This window comes from Nelumbo nucifera, chromosome 2, assembly GCF_055504915.1.
Source record: "Nelumbo nucifera cultivar China Antique chromosome 2, China Antique-T2T, whole genome shotgun sequence".
Classification (NCBI taxonomy): Eukaryota; Viridiplantae; Streptophyta; class Magnoliopsida; order Proteales; family Nelumbonaceae; genus Nelumbo; species Nelumbo nucifera.
The window spans coordinates 4,227,225-4,248,066 of NC_142650.1; the positions used below are offsets into that span (position 1 = coordinate 4,227,225).

The window sequence follows — 20,842 nt, forward strand, 5'->3', positions numbered from 1 at the left end:
ACTTGAACTTTTACTTTTACTAATATAATTTCCAAACAAGTATTGTTTTTCGCTGCCCCAACATTTCGATTTTCGACTCGCAAATGGCTTCTTTCTTCTGTTCGAGGGTCTTAGCGAGAAGGAGGTTGGTAGAGTCGAAGACATCCTGGTGCTTCCATAGATCTCGATACTTAGCAGCACCTGTCCATGCTACGAAGATCATTGAGAGTAATGCTATTGGGTGTCCTACAGCTTCTTCTAGGTTTTCTTTTTGTTCTCGCCCTTTGAATCTTGATGACGCTCAAGGACCAGCTGTTGTAGATTATCGGTGCGATTTTTTTCTTCCTTTTCATTTTTCTGTGTTTATTTTCTCATTAATATTCTCACGATTTTGTCGAATATAGGATCTGAGATATGTCTAGGGTTTATCTACGGGAATGTTTAGAGATTTTGGTTCCGTATTGGTTATTGGATAATTTTTGGTTGATTATATTTATTATTACCATTTGTTTTGGTATATTGCAACTAATGAGTGTTAGTGGTCAATTGTCGCTAACAACTGACGTCGGACACAGTTCTCTCCTTCAGGAAGATGAATTTCACAGGTTGGCCGATGCCACAATTCATGACCTGCAAGAGAAATTCGAGGTGCCTATCACTGTGGAGTTGTATAAATCGAGGATTCATTTTTATTAGATAATTGTGGTTTCCCTTTTTTTCCCAACACTCAATTTACCGGTTGTCTTGTATCTGTGAAATATTATTGTACATTGGCCTCGCGATGCAATAGATAATAGTGAGTTCATTTTTGGTGCATGTCGAAGCTCTTTCTTGGCAGTAGCCAAATTTCTGATTGCCCTAATTTTAATTTTTTTTTTTGTTAGGAATATGGTGATTGTATTCAAATTGATGGTTTTGACATAGATTATGGGGTGAGGATAATTGATTAGTTTAAAGATTTCTCTTTCATTGTTTTAGAGAGATGTTTTAGTTGTTTCAATATAACAGTTTATAGGAATTTGGCAGAACCAAGTATTAACATTGAAGCTTGGGAGCTTGGGTACCTATGTCTTGAACAAGCAGACGCCCAATAGACAGATCTGGTTGTCTTCTCCAGTGAGGTAGGGATTTCTTACAGAATTCTTTTTTGTTACATTTATAGAAGTATATTTGTGCTGAGGAACCAATGGGTGCCAAATTTATTTTTCATCCATTTATGGATTTTGCTTAGATTTATGGGTCTTTTCTTGTTTTAATCTGGGAAGATTATTTCACTGGTATGGTGTTTCCTCTGTTCTCATGATTAAAATTGAGGAGCAGTTGCAATGATCATGTTGCTCTTCTAAAGCATTGTAATGCCCTGAATTAGCTTCAACCTTTTTTATCTAGTGGTACAAAGTCATGGATCAAGCGAATGACTGCTTCATTGTTCTCATGTTGATATTAGCTCCTAGCTCTTTTGACTTATTTATTTGTGGTGTGATTATAATTTTAGTTGTTAAGCATGTATTGTTTGTTGCAACTCCAAGGCCAGAGCCTATCTTAGAGAAGATTTCTATGCTTCAGGGTTAAGACTAGGATAAAAAGGAAGTTGCCCCAAAGTCAATGTTTAGATGACTGTCCTTGATCACTAAAATAAAAAAGGGAACAGCTATAATGCCAGAAAGACATGGTACTGGAAGAGTTTTGACCAATCAAAATAAAAATGATGCTTGTTGATTGGTCACAAATTTTTTGGATATCGTGCCTTTCCGGTATCATAGTTGAACCCAAATAAAAATGATGCTTTTGAATATTATTATCATTTATATCAGATACCATAATTTTCTTATATTCATCAAGGTGAGATGATCCATTTTCTGTATTTTTTCTGTTTTCCTTGCAGTGGCCCATCTAGGTTTGACTGGGATAGGAATAGCCAAGCTTGGGTTTATAGGCGAACTAAAGTAAGTTTGTATCAGCTTCTACAAAGTGAATTGGAACAACTGTGTGGTAAACCCATCAGTCTTTCTTAGATTCTTCCATGTTCTACATTACTAGCCACTACAGTAGCAAGAGCTCTAGAGGGTTTTTCTTGGAAATATGTTGGTAATGTATTTGAGATTAGCAGGTTTGAGATTTTTATCTCTTTTAATGAATGAGTAGACTATCACTCAATTTCTGATATTCCTCAAGAATGGTCGTGCTTAAGTGACTTAAATGAGATGGTGCTTCATTCTAGCAAATGCATCCACTGAAACTGAAGATAACCTTGCATGGATTGTTGTTAACAAGAAAATTTGTTCCAAAGATGTAATAGTGTGTCCTGGAGATAGAAAATTTGTTCCAATAATTTCCTATTCTTTTAAGGGTAAATTACAGATAGGTACCCTGTACTTTGGGGGTAGATGGGTAGTGATAGATAGGTACCCTAAACTTTCAATTACAACACTTGAGTACCTGAACTCTCAAAAATACACTTAGGTCCATCCGTTAGTATTTTGTTAGTTAAACATTACATAATTTCAAAAATACCCTTCTCATGTATTTCTGATATCATTCTTAGGTAACCGAACATCTCCCCATTATGATGATCTCACATGGACAGAAAATAACATATTCAATTTTTTTGATGACAACATTCTCGGGTGATGATTTTACTCGACCTCAGAAATACATGAAAATGGTATTTTTGGAATTATGTAATGTTTAACTGATGGAATACTAATGGATGGACCTAAGTGTCTATTTTTGAGAGTCCAGGTACTCAAGTGTTGTAATTGAAAGTTCAGGGTAGCTATATGTCACTACCCCCAAAGTACAGGGCACATTACCCTTCTTTTATTTCATTCGAAGCCCCTGTAATTTGCCCACCACTGAGAACTTGAACTAATGAAAATTTGCAAGACTTTGTATTTATTGTTTAGTAGACCAAGGCCAAGAGCAGCCTCGTAGCTTAATGGCAAAAGCGCAGGCCCGCAATAGACCAAAAGCCAAAGGTAACATCTCTATTTTGATATTCCCCAAGAAAGAATCAGCCTTTTATCATTGCCAACATTCACTGTGTGGGGGTGTAACTTGGGCAGGGTGGATTGGGATTTTATCAAAATTTGAATGGCCATGACCTGAAGCCTGAGCTCGAAGCAGTGTAAAATATTATCTTGGGCCAACCCGAGTTGCACCGCTAGCTCTGTGAGATTGTGTTTCATATCTTTCTTTTTTGTTTGGGTAAATTGCTGAAACTTTTCCTAATGTCTGGCAATTGCAATCAGTTCTGAATTTTCTGATATAGTTGGGTGTGGACCCCCTTTATTAGATGATGCATGAAAATGTCCAAAATACTCGTACAATTATTTTTGATCAAATGTTAAGAGGATGTGATAGCAATTATCAAACTTTAGACAAAGTTTCAGCAATGGTTAAAAACTAAGGGGAGGTTTCAACAATTTACTTCTTTTGTTTTAGTTTCTTTGTTCATCATCACCTAAAACAAAGAAGCCCAAGATTGAGTTCACTGATATGTTCAAATAAAAAATCGTTGGACCTGTTAGGTCGGGTTTTTCATCATATCGAAGATTAGATTCCTCGTTTAATTGACCTGAAACATCTCCGATCTGTTGGGTAATTCATTGCTGAATCTCCAATATAAACGCCAACGTCTGTAGGTAGAGACTGCAATTTCCAACCATGTAATCGTGTTTTTTAGGATCAGGACCATCAGGCCCGATTATCCTTAGTTTATCAATCGAGATACGATCGGTTCTAACATTATGGAACCACCAAGGGGGTTTGGTTCCATTTCTGTTCTGGGTCTAATATTTTAATAATCTGTTTGTAACAGTTCTATCATGTTCCAAACCAGACCCGACCATTGACGGCTCTACGTCCAAACCATTCTATTTGGCAAATTCCCATGCAGCTTTTTCTGCCAGTGTCTTAGAAGTTGGATATCAAATTCCGTTTTACCCATGGTAGGCCAGTAACTACCGACCTGGTATGATGGCGGATATCGACAGCGTTACCAGTTATCACCGCCACCCGTTTCACCCACACTCATTTGCCGCTTTCAGCACATTAATCGTCCCTTTGATCACCGGATCCATAAGCTGTCTCTGCCTTTCACTCTATCCACAATGCAGGGAAGACGAGCTATTTGGTTTAAATTTCATCTTCATGAAACATTCATATCTCAAATGAGGGATGATAGAATAAATCAATGTTTTAAAAGTCTATTCAGAATCAGAATTGTTCTTCTGGTCATTGGTTTCTGGGTTGATGATTCGATCATTTGGTTTGGATGAATGATTTATTCTAACAAAAAAATTTAAAAGATTAAAAATAATTAAAATAAAAAAATGATAAAAAATCATTGAATGGATCGAATGGGTCAATGGCTTGACTGCCTAAATCAATGGATTATTGACAATTTAATGGTTTTTTGCCAGAGACCGGGTTTGAGATAAAACGAAACTGATTGCCTAGACAGTTCTCAGACCAAACAGCCCAACCATACGTACGGGCCAACGGCGATTTGAAAACATTGGAATAAATTCCATCATCTCACAATTTACTGATTGGTTTTATCATTTTATGACAAACTTAAATAGAAGGATAATATGGTAAATTTATAAAAACTGTTGATTTCCTGACAAGTTAGAAATGATTTCGGATGGAATTTGGATTTGCTCTTCATAGAGCGCACCACACACCAACCTTACACCACATCACAGACGTGCATTGATAACATCCTCCTGTACATGATATTATTATTCATGGGACGATGTTTTCAACACATGGCTATAATGCACCGTGAGGATGATGTTAGACATGCTCTGTGAAGAGCAGATCCAAACTCGTTCGGATGGTTTTCGCACCGTGCTAGAATATGCTACCCACCAGTTCTTCCCACATCCCTGCCATGTACATAATAGCTGCGCATCGGGAATTTCTCTCTTTTCATTTACAGGGAGATATTCCCAATACACGGCAACAGTGTTTCATGAATGTAATGTGAAACATTTTGTGCGCAGCAGATTCGGAGTCTCACACCTGCCATGCATCTGCGAAGATATTCCAAATGTACACTGAATATACATGTCGGAAGCCCCATCAATGTATATTGATCGAGCTCGGGTTTAAATTTCTGCCAAAATTTGAAGGGAGAAGTACCAATCAGCCCAGACTGGCTCAAAGTACAGGGAAAATGCACGGACAGGAATTGATGCCAAATTCACGGACAGGATGTGATTTATAGGGGGAGAGGACTAGTTGTAAGGAACTGGAATTCAGAATTCTGCATCGTGTATTTCCGTACTTTTCCCAAATTTGAATGACCTGACCCGAAAAGTGCAAAGTAAAAAACCCGCGAAGGGAGAAACTGAAGGAAAGTTTTAAATAATACCCTTGATCCGATATTTGACGTAGGCAATGATGGAAAATGTTTGATAGTGGGTCCCAACTTCCAATCTTCTCAAACGCTACTTCTGGATTTGGTCTCTTTGCTCGATAGAGGAGAGAGAGAGAGAGAGCGAACATCGAGCGAGAGTCCAAAATCCAGATCGCATTGACCTCAAAGAATGGAAGGGCTACCCCTTCAGTTCCCATGGGATTCACCTTCCTGATCCTGTCCATCTATGATTTGTCCCTCATTTAATGTATCTATCCACATCTTCTTCACAATCGTCAAAACACTGACCTGAACATTCTTGTGCTGTCGTCTTTGCTCGCTGATAACAGTTTCATCTATAAATCTCACAGCGTCGGTGGAAACCAAATTTCCAAAAGCAAAAGTGAGAGAGGAAAATTCGAGGTAAGTCTTGTTATTTTCAAGTTAGAAACTTAAGAGATTCATTGGGTTGCTTTCTATCTGCTGGGCTTCTTCTCAAGGGCAGTAATTTGCTCCTCGGTCTGCACTCATGCTCTCCATATGTCAAAAGAAGTGTTTATTTTCCCCTTCTTTTGTATTTCATTTTTTTTGGCTATTCTGAAGAAGAAAATGACATAAACTTTTAGGGTATGTCTGAAGAAGAAAATGACATAAGATTCAGATTGAATCCCATGGGTTTCATTATTTGAATCATGATAATATTGTAAATCATAAGATCTTAACAACTATGGCAGTGAATTTCCTTCTTAATCAAATTCGTCTTCTGTGGTTTGATCTCCTCCCTGAGGAGTTGCAGCGAAGATTAATTTTCATCAATGGGAACACAGCCTCATTGGCATAAAAGTAGTCTTGAGGGATGAGGAGGGAAAAGTGCTTTATGCTATCCCAGAACCAAGGGGTGATGGTGAAGTGGTGGTTCCAATGAGGCATATGGCTTGTATTCCTTTCTTTCTTGATTGGTTTTTGAAGGGGGTTCCGATAATGTTATAGGGTAGTTATCTAATGATAGGAACTCTAAATTTGTGACATTTTCACATTGGCAGTGCTGTCTTAACTATGATTTGCATTTTGAAACCTTGTTCAAGATGACTCCCCACTCAACAATGTCTTGACATATTTGTCAAAAAGTGTGTTTTGGGCTGATTTATATAGTGTTCAGATTTTTCCTTCTTTTTTTCTCACCTTGTTTTTTCTCTTTGTACTTCAAAAGAAGACTTCAGCTTGTTCTAAATGCACAAGATGAAAACAAAGGCTTGGAATTTATTGTGCTTCAAAAAATTTTATATCTTTCAGAACCTACATTAGAGAGATGTGCTTCAAGAGGATACCATTTAACAATTATCTAATACAGTAATGAATCTGTAAAAATGGGTTGTGATGTAAATTAGTTGCAGATGAAATAATAAAAACCAAATCAAGTAATTAAAAATTAACAAAACTAAAAAAACTATAAATTGCCAACGATGAGACAAACTATAAGTGCCTAACATGAAAAGTTATAATTTTTTTAAAGAGTGAAGAATGTGAAAAAGAGAAATGTAAATTTAATATTGATAAAAAAGTAAAATTAATATTAGGAATAAATGAAATAGAAATGAATAGGCCAAAAAAACAAAGGATCTTACTAGTGATGTTAGTTGTACAAAAACATCTCCAAACAAAACAACAGTGTATTCACTTGGAAAGATATACCAAGAAGAATCTAGTTTCTATCTTCTTAAACATAGCACAGAATAGCTGTCAATAAAAGAATATACCAAAGTATAGCTTCTCTCAAACTTCTGCAGTTAACATAGTCACATTAATTGCCTTGGGCAGGGAGAGGAGTCAAACATGCTAGAAATTTTATATGGTAGGTTGACGTAGCAAGTAGCAACTAGTAAAGAACTGAAAGTTTCTCATAGATCTCATAAATATAGGTGTATGAAATGAGTAGGTGATAAAAATACTTACTACTAGCTTGCATAAGAAGAACACATGAGGGTAGAGGGACCAATATGCCATTTACTATAAAAAAATATTTATTTTCAAGTCAATCAATTTCCAGAAAAGGCCCTAATTTTTAGATTTCAGGATGATTTTTGGAGTATTTAGTTGTTTTGCCTGAGTTGGGATCTCCTCCCAACAGAAATTGTCCCAACACACTTCCAACATGATCTGTGTCCACACATCTCACCAAAATGGACCCATCAAGTATGTGATGTGTGGATACAGATCATGTTGGAACAGTTTTTTTTTTTTATTGGGAGAAGATCTGGATTTCTGGATTTGTTTTGCTTTCTTTTCTTCCTGCCCCATTCAGAGACCGGATATGCTCCCAACAAAAAGCTGTTCCAACATGATCTGTGTCCACACAACTCACCTTGTGAGTGGGACCCACCATGTCTGAGATGTGTGGACACAAATCATGTTGGAACAGATTTTTGTTGGGAGCAGATCCCAACTTCCCCTATCGTGGTTTCACATTTCACCCCATCTCTTTGCAATTCTTTTTTTTTGTTTTCGTTTGCCTTATCGTTATTTCTTTATCATAAATTCTTGTTATAAATGAAAAGGTGTTGGTACCAATAAAAATGAAGAGCTTTTGGTTTACATCATATATATATATATATTTCTTTTGATATTCAATCCTTAATTAGATTCTTGTTAACTTAGATTATTTGACTTTATTTTACTAGTGTAGTGGGGATTTTTTTCATAATCTTCCTAAAGGATTAAAATCTAAGTGCAATTATTAATAGGATCTAGATTTCTTATTGCACACAAATTTCATTTCATCTTTAAAGGTTAAAGTGTTAAATTTCATTATTCTTGTTTAGTTGGTTGTGGAATGTGGGCTCATGGTTAAAGACTTTATAACTAGAATATCTTTCCAAGTGAATGCATTGTTGTTTTGTTTGGAGATGTTCTTGTACATCTAACATCACTAGTAAGATCCTTTGTTTTTTTAAAGCACAATAAATTCAAAGTCTTAGTTTTCATCGTGTGCATTTAGAACAAGCTGAAGTCTTCTTTTGAAGTACAATAAAGCATCTTCCCCTCTTGCATATTGTCAACACCCGATTTTTTCTTGGTCTGTCGCCTTAACCCCCTAATTCACCCTGAACGCCCGATTAGACCCTTCCAATCTCTCTGAAACACCTAAAAGCCCAAAAAACTCGAATTTCACCCTAAAAGCCCAAAAAACTCGAATTTCACCTTAAAAGCCCTTAGATCCACTGTTAAACCTACTTGATACCGATCAAATCACACCGATCAACCCCTATTTACACCTCAACCCTCATATTAGACACCACCATCAGACTCAAGACCTCTCAAAACACCTACCCATAAAGTTTCAACCCAAGATTCTCTCGTTTACCCCTCCATCAAACCAAGATTTTGTTCTAGAATCCTCTTGTTGACCCAAATTCCTATGATCTTGACCCCCTGAACTAATCAGACATTACCACCAGATCCCAGATACCCTAAATACCCACATGTAAAATTTCAGCCCAAAATACCTCTGTTTGCCCCTTCATCGCACCAAGATTCCATTTCGAAGCTCTAGATTGATTGAACCACAACCCTTCTAGATATACCCAATTGAAAGATAAGAATGGATAATATGATATAAGAACAATAATAGTAATGATAAGGAGAAGGGAGTGATAGCTAGGGGGAGATAACAGAACAGGTGGATTTACCTATCTGTAGATTGAAAGATAAGGAAAAGGATATCAGTTAGACAAAGTGAAACACTTAAAAAAAAGGAAAAGAAAAAAATAATAATAATAATAAATGATCACATATACATAAAGAAAAAATAAAAAAAACGTAAAAAATGAAAAATGAAAATCTATAATAACGGGCCTGACCAACAGATCTGGGTTTTTAGCTTGAGAGGTAGGATATATTTGCTGGAAGAATAAGCTATTAAAATGGAAACAATACTAATAAAAAAATGAAGTAAAAAGAAAAAATAAAAAGAAAGATAAAAGATTCAAAAAATAGAAAATAAAAAATGAAATGAAAAAATATAATTCCATAAAACAATTAAACGAATAGAGTTCCTTAAGAAATAACAAAAAATAATTAAAAATAAATAAAATAAAATTTTAATTAGGGTGTTTCTCTTGTGTTTTTTTATTACTTTATAGATTATCAATATGCTCTTAGTCAATTAATTGCGCCTATATGTTTGTGCCTGTTTGGGATGCCATGTGGACCCCACCTATCGGACCCTAGAGAGGGGTGCCTAACCCCCTTCCCTCTCCCATCCAAGTCTTAACTGGACTGGTTTAACTGGTGCCTCATGCTGTGGAGTCACTATTAAACCAAAATGAGTTTTGATGCGATACTCGGAGGTCCCATCACCTCCACTTCCTAATCTGATGATGGGTGGCGACTCCAAATCAGCCCAACTGAGCCATTTCCTAACGCTCACACATATCGACTTGTTCTGTGGAAAATATTGATAATTATGTCTTTCCTCTCTCATACTAATATTGTTTTGTGACCACTACTGCCCCCTTTACATTGTAAATGCTTCTACTGCATTTGGAATCTTGTTGTAATTAAAATATATATTTTTGAAATTCCTTGCATTTTGGATATGTTCTGTGTTATACTCTAATAAAAGAAAAATTATGCTTCTGGAAAGACATGATAGTGGAAGAGCTTTAACCAATCAAAACCCTCCTGTGAATTTTGATAAATACAACCTGATTGGTTACCACTTTTATGATACCAATTCATTGGTAACATGTTTTCCAGTATCATAGTCGAACCCTCTAATAACTATGTATTTTTCTCTCTCATAATAATCTCGTTTCTGATGAAAAAAAGAGATTTGATATTTATTTTTTCACTATTTGATTATTATATGGATTTTTTATTTCTCTTTCTGTTTTTCATATATGAATTTAGTTTGAAGAAATAATTATTAATATGTTAGTAATCCTTTTTCAGAAAATTGAATCAAGATGGCCTGTGAAGGGGAGAAAACTCTGATTGAGATACTGGAGGAGTCTACCCCTATTGATCTTACCAAATACATGAATTTTGTTCATAGCCCACAATCTGGTGCAATTGCAACCTTCTCTGGTACAACACGCGATACCTTTGAAGGGAAAACTGTAGTGGAGTTACGTTATGAAGCATATGTACCAATGGCGATGCGCCAAATCAAATCCATCTGCACATCTGCCAGGTCATTATGGCATCTTGACTCCATCGCTGTTTCTCACCGCTTGGGGCCGGTTGCTGTTGGAGAAACAAGTGTTTTCATTGCAATATCTGCTGTCCATCGGGCTGATGCCTTAGATGCATGTAAATATGTCATTGATGAGATCAAGGCATCGGTTCCAATATGGAAGAAGGAGGTGTATTCTAATGGGGAGGTTTGGAAGGAGAATTTGGAGTTTTTGGAAAGGAGATCAGAGTTTGGAACTGCAGAGGATGGTGGTGAAAGTTGTTCTGATAAACTTAAGGTGGATGCACAGAATATAAAGAGGTGTTGCAGAAGCAAAGTTAAGGTGAGCCACGAGGAAGGCCCTTTGCATGTTGTCATGGATGATGAATGTATTGATGGGAATAAATGATGAAGAATAGGCATTTTATTTAAACATTTTTATTGTTAATAGTATGTTTGCTCAAATTATCCATGAAAAAGCAGGTTATTCTCTGAAAAAACAAAATGTTGATGGTGTGCCTTCTGTGTGTGAGCTATTATTTCCCCCTTTTTCTTAATTTTGTATTTATTTGCTAGTTTATTGATTGAGAGCATTGTGAAATTTAGTCCACTTTTCTACATTTATTCGTGCCCTGTTAAAGCTCTAGCCACACTCACGCACACACACAGTTATTCGGCCCTGGACTTTGGAATCCTTGTTTTAGTTGGGGCTCATGCAAGGTGGGGTTCTTAAAGTTATTTATTTGTTCCGATTCTAGTCATCAGTTTAATGGCAATGTACCCTCTCTTCTTCTACAACTTTCCTTTTATTAAGCATTCTCAACAATAGGTGCCATTCACCGTAGATGTTGAGTTGGACTAGAGTGTGAAAATATTCAATTGGTTTTCCCCTTCTGACCATAATTTTTTTTTTTTTTTCAGTGAGAAGACAGTAATTTATTGCCCTCCTTCACCCCCCCACCCCCCACCCCAACAACAAAATGAAACAAACTTGGGCTTCTTCATAAATGATAGTATTCCCAAGTCTATGAAAACATCGGATTCTCAATGAGATGCACCACTACCATTTCTGGGGTTTCCTTCTGCACCTGCTCTTTTGATCTTTATGAAACTCAAACACCAGCTTCCATAAGATATCAGTGCTGCTTCTCTTGCTTTTTTAAAAAATAATAATAATATTTTGTAGCAATTTTTTTATTAATTACTAAACGTAATAAAATTCTGACAATTCAATGGAATATGGTTTCTAAAAGTTTTTTTCCTGTGCCTCTTGTTTGAGTTGATTTGTTTAATGAGAGGCATTGATTTATTTTGTGATTAATATTGTATACAAACAGAATATTAGTGTCATAGTTGAGCAATGCAAGAGGGGGTTTACTGGACTTCAAACAAAAGTTCCCCTGATTATTTTTATTGTCTTGTGATTTCTAGATCTATAAGGCCTTTTTTTGGCTGTAGATCTATAAGTATGCTTGTATAGCTGGCATTAGAGGTGATCGGATGCCTCAAGCCATTGAATTTCATATTTTTTTTGGCCCAAATATTAAGTTGCATAGAAGTGAGATGTAACTTGCCACACATTTATCTACACATATATTGGCTAACCTCTAAAAAGAGATTTCAGCATTATCTAAGCCGTATCCCAAGTTTATCAAGTATATGGAGTTGGCATGAATCTTCTTTTACCCCATTATGTTTAATGCCTCTAGAAGTATTTAATAAGAATCAAATAGTGAAAAACAGAAAGAAAAATAAGTGGGGAAGAGGAAGAGAAATAAAAAACAGAAAGAAAGTGGAAATCTGGGAATTGATTCTTCCCCACTTAATTTCCACTTCGTTTTGATTAATTCGCACATCATCACATGATACACATAACTGACAGTCTGTCAACGGCAGGTACTAGATTGGCACGTTTTGAAAGTTTGGGTATTGGATTGACATGTTTTAAAAGTTTGGGGACCAAAGTGACACTAGACCCAAAATACAAGGTATTAATATGGAATTTTCCCTTTATTTTATGTTTGCCTCTGCAACATTTATTTGCGTCCTTCTCAGACTATTCATTAGTGACATGGATGTGGTTCTCTGCAGACATGAAAGGCTAGTTGGCCTTACTGGGTCGCCCTGCTTGCTTTTCACACTTTCTTTTATTTAGATTACATATTGGAACAAATGTTTTAACTACATCCATTGATCATTGTTATGCTTAAAAACTTTTCATTTTAATGACACTTTATCAACAGGCTGACCATGCAGATAACAACCCGATTCATATGATATTGGTAACTGCAGCACCTATCTATCTGATTGGCCTGCTTTCTATGATGCAATGCAGAGTACTTTATAGTAGGAAACTAGTACGTTTTAGTCCTTTTTTAGGCTATATAGATATTCTTAGGTGCATTCAAAATTTCATATATTTGAAAGATTCATCTGCCTTCAGTTCTCTACAAGGAGACATTCTGTCATTGTTTTCCTTGCACGTTTTAGTTTCATATCTGTTCTTTTTCTTGTAGTGGTCAATCTATGCTTGATTGGCAGGAGCATTCAATCTTGAGTTTATGGACAGGCTAAGGTCAACTTTCAAGTAACAAGGTTTAGAAAAATTATCTGGAACAACTTTCTGGTAAATCCCCAATACTTTTTGAACTTCTCTGTGTGCTATGGGTGCGGTGTAAAACAGAGCTTCTCTTGGGAACATGTCAGAATAACTTTTAAGCTTAGGTTCGATTCACCGGGCTTAATTTATATCTAATTTACACTGCTATCAAACGCAGCCTAAGCAATACAAACTTTGTTCGATTCGACAAAAGCAATCAAATTTACAGATTTTAGACTGACCGGAACACTCAATCGTTCAAAGAACATCAACATTCAACACTTGTTTCATGTAAAAGCCAAAAGAGGAGTACAAGCAAGATACAGTTCAACCTATCGCTAAGACATTTTCATTTGTACTATAATTTATTCAACAAAGAGAAACAGGAAGCTCCACCTAGCCAGAGTTGCTAATAATCTGTTGGTAGTTGCTCATGTGTGTTTTCTCCAATGAAGAGGGTGTCATAGACGATGGCAGCAATGGCAGCCCCGATTAGCGGGCCAACCCAGTAGACCCAGTGGTGCGTCCACGTCCAGCTGACAACAGCAGGACCAAAAGAGACTGCAGGGTTCATCGAGGCACCATCAAAGGCTCCACCTGCTAAGATGTTGGCACCCACAATGAAACCAATTGCAATGGGTGCAATGATCCCTATGTTCCCTTTCTTTGGGTCTACAGCTGTGGCATAAACGGTATAGACCAGGCCGAAGGTCATCACAATCTCGAACACCAACGCATTCCATACGCTCACGTCAGTTGATAGGGAGAATGCAGATGTTGTCTGCAGTGGAGGATAGAAGAATAAGGATCAGCTAAAATCACCAAGCGAGCGAATTTGAATCAAATGTAAGAGCAAGTTGTGAATTTTAACAGCAATAACAGATGGGTTTGAAAGGAAGGTTAATGTAAGAGATGTCCTAAAGATAAATGATAATGCTATTTTTTTGACATCATCATCTGGTTTTCGACTCTCAACTCTAAATCAAGCTCAATCAAAGTGAAGAATCACATCTAGGGGGTTCAATCATAATCAATTTGGGTCTGTTTTTTTTTTTTAAGTCTTTTTAAGAAGATCTTCCAACAGTTTAGATGGTCAAAAAACATAATAAGCTTTTGGGGTCTTATCTTTAAAGATCTAGACCATTTGGTAAATATCCTAATCTACCATCTAGCGAATTCTGAATCATTTTTTAGGGTATAGGTTTTTCCAACTTCCCGTCTTTCGTTGCCAAATAAAGAAAGACCAAAATTAATAAATTGGGTGCAAGTCGGAGCTTCTTACCAATCCACCGGTGGCGAACTTAAGAAGCAAGCAGGCAACAATGGACCCAAGCAATTGTGCGATCCAATACAAAATGCCCCTCAACAATGTAATGTTTCCACCTATGAAGGCACCAAATGTTACAGCAGGATTAACGTGGCCCCCAGAGATATTGGCCCCAACAGAAACCGCAACGAAGAGGGCGAAGGCGTGAGCCAGTGATGCTGAAACCAGACCTGCTGGTGTGGAAGACCCGTTGCTGGTGAGCTTATCTGCCAAAATATAGGCCAGATACAAATACAAACCGTTATTAGCCAATAAATAAAACTTCAAATTCAATCAAGAGATAAGAAACTTTGTGATTTGGGTTGGGAGATGGTGGAGAGGAGGTGTTAAGTCTTACTGAAAGCCATGCCCGATCCCTCGCCAGCAAAGACGAAGATCAGAGTTGAGATAAACTCGGCGAGTGCTGCCTTGAGAGCATCGGGTTGGCTTGCCTCCCCAGGCGTTCCAATTGCAATTCTTGAGATCGGCATTTTCTTCCTTTGACTCTGAAACTTTTGCTTAATTTGCAGATTGCAAGTTTTTGCAACTGCAACTGCTGCTGCTTTGCTCGTTTCTTTGGTCTGTGAGCTTTAGTTTTACTTGGTAGTAAGCTATATATACACACACAATTAATAGATAACGGCTATTGAATCGGACCAGCCGGTTCATCTGTAGCAGACTTTTCTTCTTTTCTTTTTGCATATTTGCTAATCATAGTATCTATTATTAATTGGATTTAGATAAGAGATGACACATGTGTCCTCGGATTTTTTTTTCCAAGCTATATGTCAAATATATGTACAGCTAATGGTCGGGCCTCCGATTCTTCCTTCTTTCGCCACGTGGAAGAGTATTAGCAGAAATGGTCGACGGGCAAATCGGATCGCCGACCAAATGAGTTGGTGGACCCGGATTGGCTGACCGAGTCATTGGACTTATTGTTTTGTAAACCAACCGACCATTGAATAAAAATAGGATTGAAATATTATAGTGTGTGATGATAAGGACCATACAGCTTAGGTATGGTGGGTTGTGCCGACTCCCATGTCATTTTATAGATTGGGTTCTATCAACTTCAACTTCAACTTCAGTACCCACTACTAAATCATCTATTTCATTGATGTGTCGAAATTAAGCCATTGATGTATCAAAATGAAGCCATGGAAGGATCTAGATTTTACGGTGAAATCCTTTTCTTAGATTCTCAAATCCGCATGGACGACCAATTTAACAGGAAAAATGCCATTTTTAAAATTTAGGTTTTTATAAATTCTTTTATTTAATAAATTTGTATAATTGGGATTAATGATAAATGGAAGAATCTATTACAATTCAAAGGGGGTTAATACAAGTGGAATTTGGGATAATATATTCAGAAAACCAATAAAAATTTCTGAAGAGAGCAAATCACAAATTTCCCTTGATCCCGTTCTTTTGTTACTTATTTGGATATATACATCTATCCAAATAATAAGTGTTATATGGGTAAAGGAATTAGTTTCTTAAAAATCCCTAACTTAATTGTTTTGACATGAACATTTTAGTTTTACACAATAATAATAGTAATAGTAATCATGTTTTTAATTTCATAATCCATTCGTCTTTATTTTGTCTCGGAATTATTCTTCTTCTTTAATAAGTAGAAGGATTATTATGTATTCTGATCTTAATGCTCACTACCACCTAGCCAAGGTTTCATTTAGTAGAAGTTCTCGAGAGGTGAATACTGTTAGAACCTCTGGTTCATCTGGTTGAGCCGAAGTACTCACAGGAGAAGAACTCAGCTAGCTTCTTCCCTTGGTGTGAAATTCATGAAGCTGAATGACTTATATTTAGGCTGTTCGTTGAATCCCTTGAAGGTTGAAGCCCAAAAAGCAAGACTTTCAATTCATTTTTGAAATGCTTCAAAATAAAGCTCAAATGATAAAAATCTAATTGCCTCTCTGAAGCCGGAAGGTCAGTTTTAATTCATTCCACTCTACCAGCATTTACTTGCTTATTTTATGGCTTCTATATATTCTATTTCCAAATTTTTGGTTTTTTATTTTTAAAGAATAAACCCCTTGTGATGAAACTGGGCCGGTGTCATGAGAAGGAGAGATATTCTTTATGGGCTCCAATTCCAAGAAAGAAATACATCAAAACTCAAAAGGGAAGATACATTATGGGCTGCAAGTGCCAGACTTAGTGACTTACCACTTGTTTTTCTGCCACCTGATCTAGCATTTCGAGTGTAAGGAGAGAGAGAGAGAGATTATTGAAAGGGTGTACTGGCAGATTGGTAACGGTTGGAATATCAAGATCGTTTCCCATCCTTTGGGTTCCTACTAGTACAGAATGAAGACCAATTTCAAATATGAAACTAGGGCCTTCATGAAAATGTATAAGAGAAAACTCTTTTCCCAAAACTAAGATTTTTTAAAAGCCACCTTACTCTTTTAACACCAATATGACAAGAGGATTCTTATTTCAAACCAAACTCTCTTATAGAAGAAATCGGACTTAGTCCTCATAAGACTACAGAGTACAGAATATCTTCCCATGAAAAAAACATACAACTACAGAGATATTTTCAAAATGGTTCTTTGAGGATCCAATTCCTTGCAGAAGGACTGTTCCTTGTATCACAAGAAAATAAAGGAAATCAAAACTAGAAACTACCTACCTACAGGGAAACCCAGATGACTTCTTGGGTTCAAGGCACAAAATCCTAACAGGATGTAGTAGTATTGCGTAGTTGTTGGTTCAAGCACTTGCACGGTTGAAGTCATGTGCACAAGAATTTTGTTTAATTGATTGTGATTTGTGAGTGAGAGGCGGCATCGATATAGTGTAATTGCATCAATATTGAACCATATGCATGTGTAACTTGGGTGGATGGGTTTGGGTTTAAGGCCAACCCAGGCCCAAAAGTAAGACCAGACCTGGAACTTGATCCTGGGATTGGGCTTGGTTGTGTTTTAAGGTTTTTCTCGCTCGTATGCATATATGTACATGTTTGTGCAATATTATAGACGGGATGGCTCTCAAAGACATATTACAATGTACCATGAGAGTATGGATAATTAATAATATAAATATAATAAGACATATACACATTGCATAAATACATAATACATGGGATAAACATATTGCTTATTCAAGGTCAGATATTTCGAGTTTGGTTGGGCCAACTCAGACCACCCAAAACTCCAAACTATGTTGAGGTGGTCCAAACCCAGCCCAGAACCTGAAAATCCAGGTCTAACCCGTTCAAAATATTGAATTATTGGGTCCATCCAAGCTGCAACCCTAAATTACATGGGGTGATGCTATTATTTTTAACTCTCTAATAACATCCAGCTTACTAGCTCAGCCTCAGCCTGTGTATTTTCAGTAAAGCCCATCTTATGCAAATGCCTTTCTTTACGCAAGTTCTCTTAGCAACAGCAGTGGGTTACCACCACTAATGAGTGGTAAGAGATAAACGTCATACACGTCAAGTATAAATGAATAATAATAACTATTACAAGGGCTCCTGCCATACACTTTGAGTAAAAACAAAAGGACATTTAAATTTTGAAGGATATCTTTATTGTATTTTTTAAAATGTTTTAACTCATTTATTAGATTTAAAAATTAGAATATTTGGAAATATAACAACTATTTATAAGCATTAATATTATATGATATTCTGATTTCATTTTTATGGCACGTGAAGCCAAAGCAAGCATCCGCATTATAAGGTAAAAGATATTGAGGCCCCCGTTTGGTTCACAGGAATAGGGGTTTGGAATTAGAATCAGTATAGGTTATTCTGATTCCAATTATTTGGTTGGACAGAATTCCAATCTTGTTTTCATTATTGGTGGAATGATATTCTCCTATTTAAGGGAATGGACATTCCCTTCCCCTCTCTTAACAATGAAATCTCATTCTTACAGATTCCAATTCCTATTCTAATTCCAACTGCAAATCAAATGGACACTAAATATAATTATCATCTATCATACACTGTTGGAGTTGAGATAACTACAGTGCCGTTTGGCAAGTTTTTTTTAAAAGATCTTTCTGCAGACTTTACAATCAAAAGACGATGTAAACTTTTGTATTAAGATCTTAACAGCCAGTTTAAAGTTCTATTTGGAGCTTTCCAAAAACAGCTCCAAACGAACTCTTTTCAATACTATATCTTTTGACAGTTAGATATTTTTCTAACCAAATGAAAAAAGACTAAAAAATGGACTACCGGACTTCTAAACAGCAAACAGCCCATATAGAAAAACACACCAAATAAAACCTACATTAACCCTCTACAAGTCTAAGGGAAATGACGGGCTTTTAGTTCAACACTTAATTAACAGTCCAACCTGTCAACATATAGAGCTTATTAGTCTAGCACAGGAATTGACTGGACTTTGGAGATGTTGCAACCTAATTAATGGTTCTTCCAAGTTCCAACTCCAAGAATAACATTTATACACCATTGCATTGCATTCTCTACTCGTGGTCGTGGTTCTTGTTCTTGTGGAATGTTCAAGCTTTTAGTTTTGCGAGGTTTAGTTAACTACTTAAACAACATCATTGGTGACACATAAGTAAGGTCCCATCAACACTCAACCGTAGATATAAAGCTGATGTAAACTAGAGAAATGAACACATGGCCAATGTGTATAAGACCTCTTACAGTGTTACCCTTATCTAAGTCATAGCTGCCGGGACCACACCACACAAATATTAATTCTCTGTTGCAACGTGTTGGGTTACCATATAGTCGTAAACCAGTCTGATACATACTAATTAATGGTTTGATTAATTCTTAATTAAGCAAAGCAAAGCTCAGCTCTGAAGGTCTTGCAATTGGAAGAATAAGAAAGAAGGCGATTAATGACCATGCGTCCCGTCTAGATCATTTATTATTGCATCTGGGTTGCCAACTTGTCAAGGGAATTAGGGAATCAACCACCTGCTCACATTTGGAGGGAAAAAATAATATAAATGCCTTAATATCTATTTCTCTTTCTTTTATGCTTTTTTCTTATATAAAAAGTACCACGTGGCAATAGATAGTCAATACAGGTATACCCAAGAGAAGAGAAGAAAGCTTGGAAAACGAGGAATCATCATCGTTCATTTTAAAAATGCATGTCCCATCCCATCCCATGTTTAAGTAAATTTTCCAAGTTCCAAGTTGGGACGAGGAATGCAATTTTCACTCAAAAACAGAAAATTTGGGTCTTTTTTACATGGAGGAATGTTTAGTAAATAACGATTTAATGCAATTTTTATTTGGTTTTCTCCTCCCCAAGAGACAATCTGGGCCCCCATTGTATACTCGTCGTTAATTATTAGCATTCTTTGTTTATGATGAATATTATTTTAATAAATTATTATACATCTAGCTGATGTTCGATTAGAGGTATTCTGAATCGAGGATACAATCAAATAATTTTGTCAATTGGACAAGGTTGAGGTGAAATGATGAAATCGTGTACTAAGATCTACAATCAAGAGAAAGGTTAGAGGACCGAGTATTTCCTGACGCTCAAGTCAGTTGGGTAAAGAAAGAAGAGGTCGGGCCAAGCAAATCGAAAAAATGTATTCACCGAACCAAAGAGATAATGTAGAGAAGTATTTAAAGAGTGTTCTTCTAAAATGACCCTTGGCTCGAGTGGAGAATACCTATTTATAATTGGGTGTCTATGTTCCAGCTGTACAGGACTCCTAGGGTTGTCAGGATTAGGTTGTCCACCAAAGTCTTCAAGAGATTTTCTCTTCCCTAATGGAGTCTGCTTCCTTGTCCATATAAAACATTCATTTTTAGTCGTACTGTTCTGTCATATATGGTGCCAATGTGGCTTGAAAGATAGGATGACCGCGAAGGTTGCCACGTGACATCCTTGATCAACTCAACCGTCACCCAAACACTAGCCTTACATGCTCTTGGTGAATATTAGAGTTGCAAATAGATCGGATCAGAATCAGTCGATGAAAATATTGAGATAATTAAGGATACATAGCAACATTAACATACGTTACATTGAGTTGTTGACACTCTTGGCTTCACTCGAGTCGTGTTTTGGTGTTTATGTGAAGGATGTTTTGATGTAGACTCAGTAATCATTCATGGAGCCTCGAAGGTGGTTTAATGGAAACATGTTAACTAATTAAGAAATTTTCAAAGCATAGTTTTCTTTCCTAAAACTCATACCCTGATTCTGATTTGTCTTTTGGAGTAAATTTTCTCTAAAAAATCAGTTTAGATAAGGCAGGGTTGGTCATATCAAATTGGGGTTTGTAAGTCTCCTACAGTACTATTAGTCTATGAGCAAATGATTTAATTCTAGAAGATTTGCTTGACTTTTGGAGGACCAAACGAATTTCCTACTATACAAGCATATATGAAGACTTCGCAGCTCCATCACTGTTTACTGTTAGTGG

The 20,842-nt window shown here is 36.5% G+C and overlaps 3 protein-coding genes across 3 annotated transcripts; 2 read left to right on the forward strand and 1 right to left on the reverse strand.

Moving 5' to 3' along the window:
• The first annotated feature begins 21 nt into the window (after positions 1–21).
• Positions 22–2,145, forward strand: FH (frataxin-like protein). The gene is made up of 5 exons (XM_010255008.3): positions 22–307; positions 555–627; positions 864–911; positions 1,006–1,100; positions 1,865–2,145. The coding sequence occupies exons 1-5, from the start codon at positions 84–86 to the stop codon at positions 1,992–1,994; spliced, it is 570 nt and encodes a 189-aa protein (XP_010253310.1). The 5' UTR covers positions 22–83; the 3' UTR covers positions 1,995–2,145.
• A 3,243-nt stretch (positions 2,146–5,388) lies between these two features.
• LOC104594629 (molybdopterin biosynthesis MoaE family protein) lies at positions 5,389–11,135 on the forward strand. Its single transcript, XM_010255009.3, has 2 exons — positions 5,389–5,767; positions 10,295–11,135. Exon 2 carries the CDS (start codon positions 10,309–10,311, stop codon positions 10,924–10,926), a length of 618 nt encoding a protein of 205 aa, XP_010253311.1. The 5' UTR covers positions 5,389–5,767; positions 10,295–10,308; the 3' UTR covers positions 10,927–11,135.
• Positions 11,136–13,373: 2,238 nt separating this feature from the next.
• On the reverse strand, positions 13,374–15,021 carry LOC104594630 (aquaporin TIP1-2). Its single transcript, XM_010255010.3, has 3 exons — positions 14,781–15,021; positions 14,399–14,649; positions 13,374–13,897 (listed from the first exon to the last, which is right to left on the reverse strand). Exons 1-3 carry the CDS (start codon positions 14,911–14,913, stop codon positions 13,526–13,528), a joined length of 756 nt encoding a protein of 251 aa, XP_010253312.1. The 5' UTR covers positions 14,914–15,021; the 3' UTR covers positions 13,374–13,525.
• Positions 15,022–20,842: the final 5,821 nt, after the last annotated feature.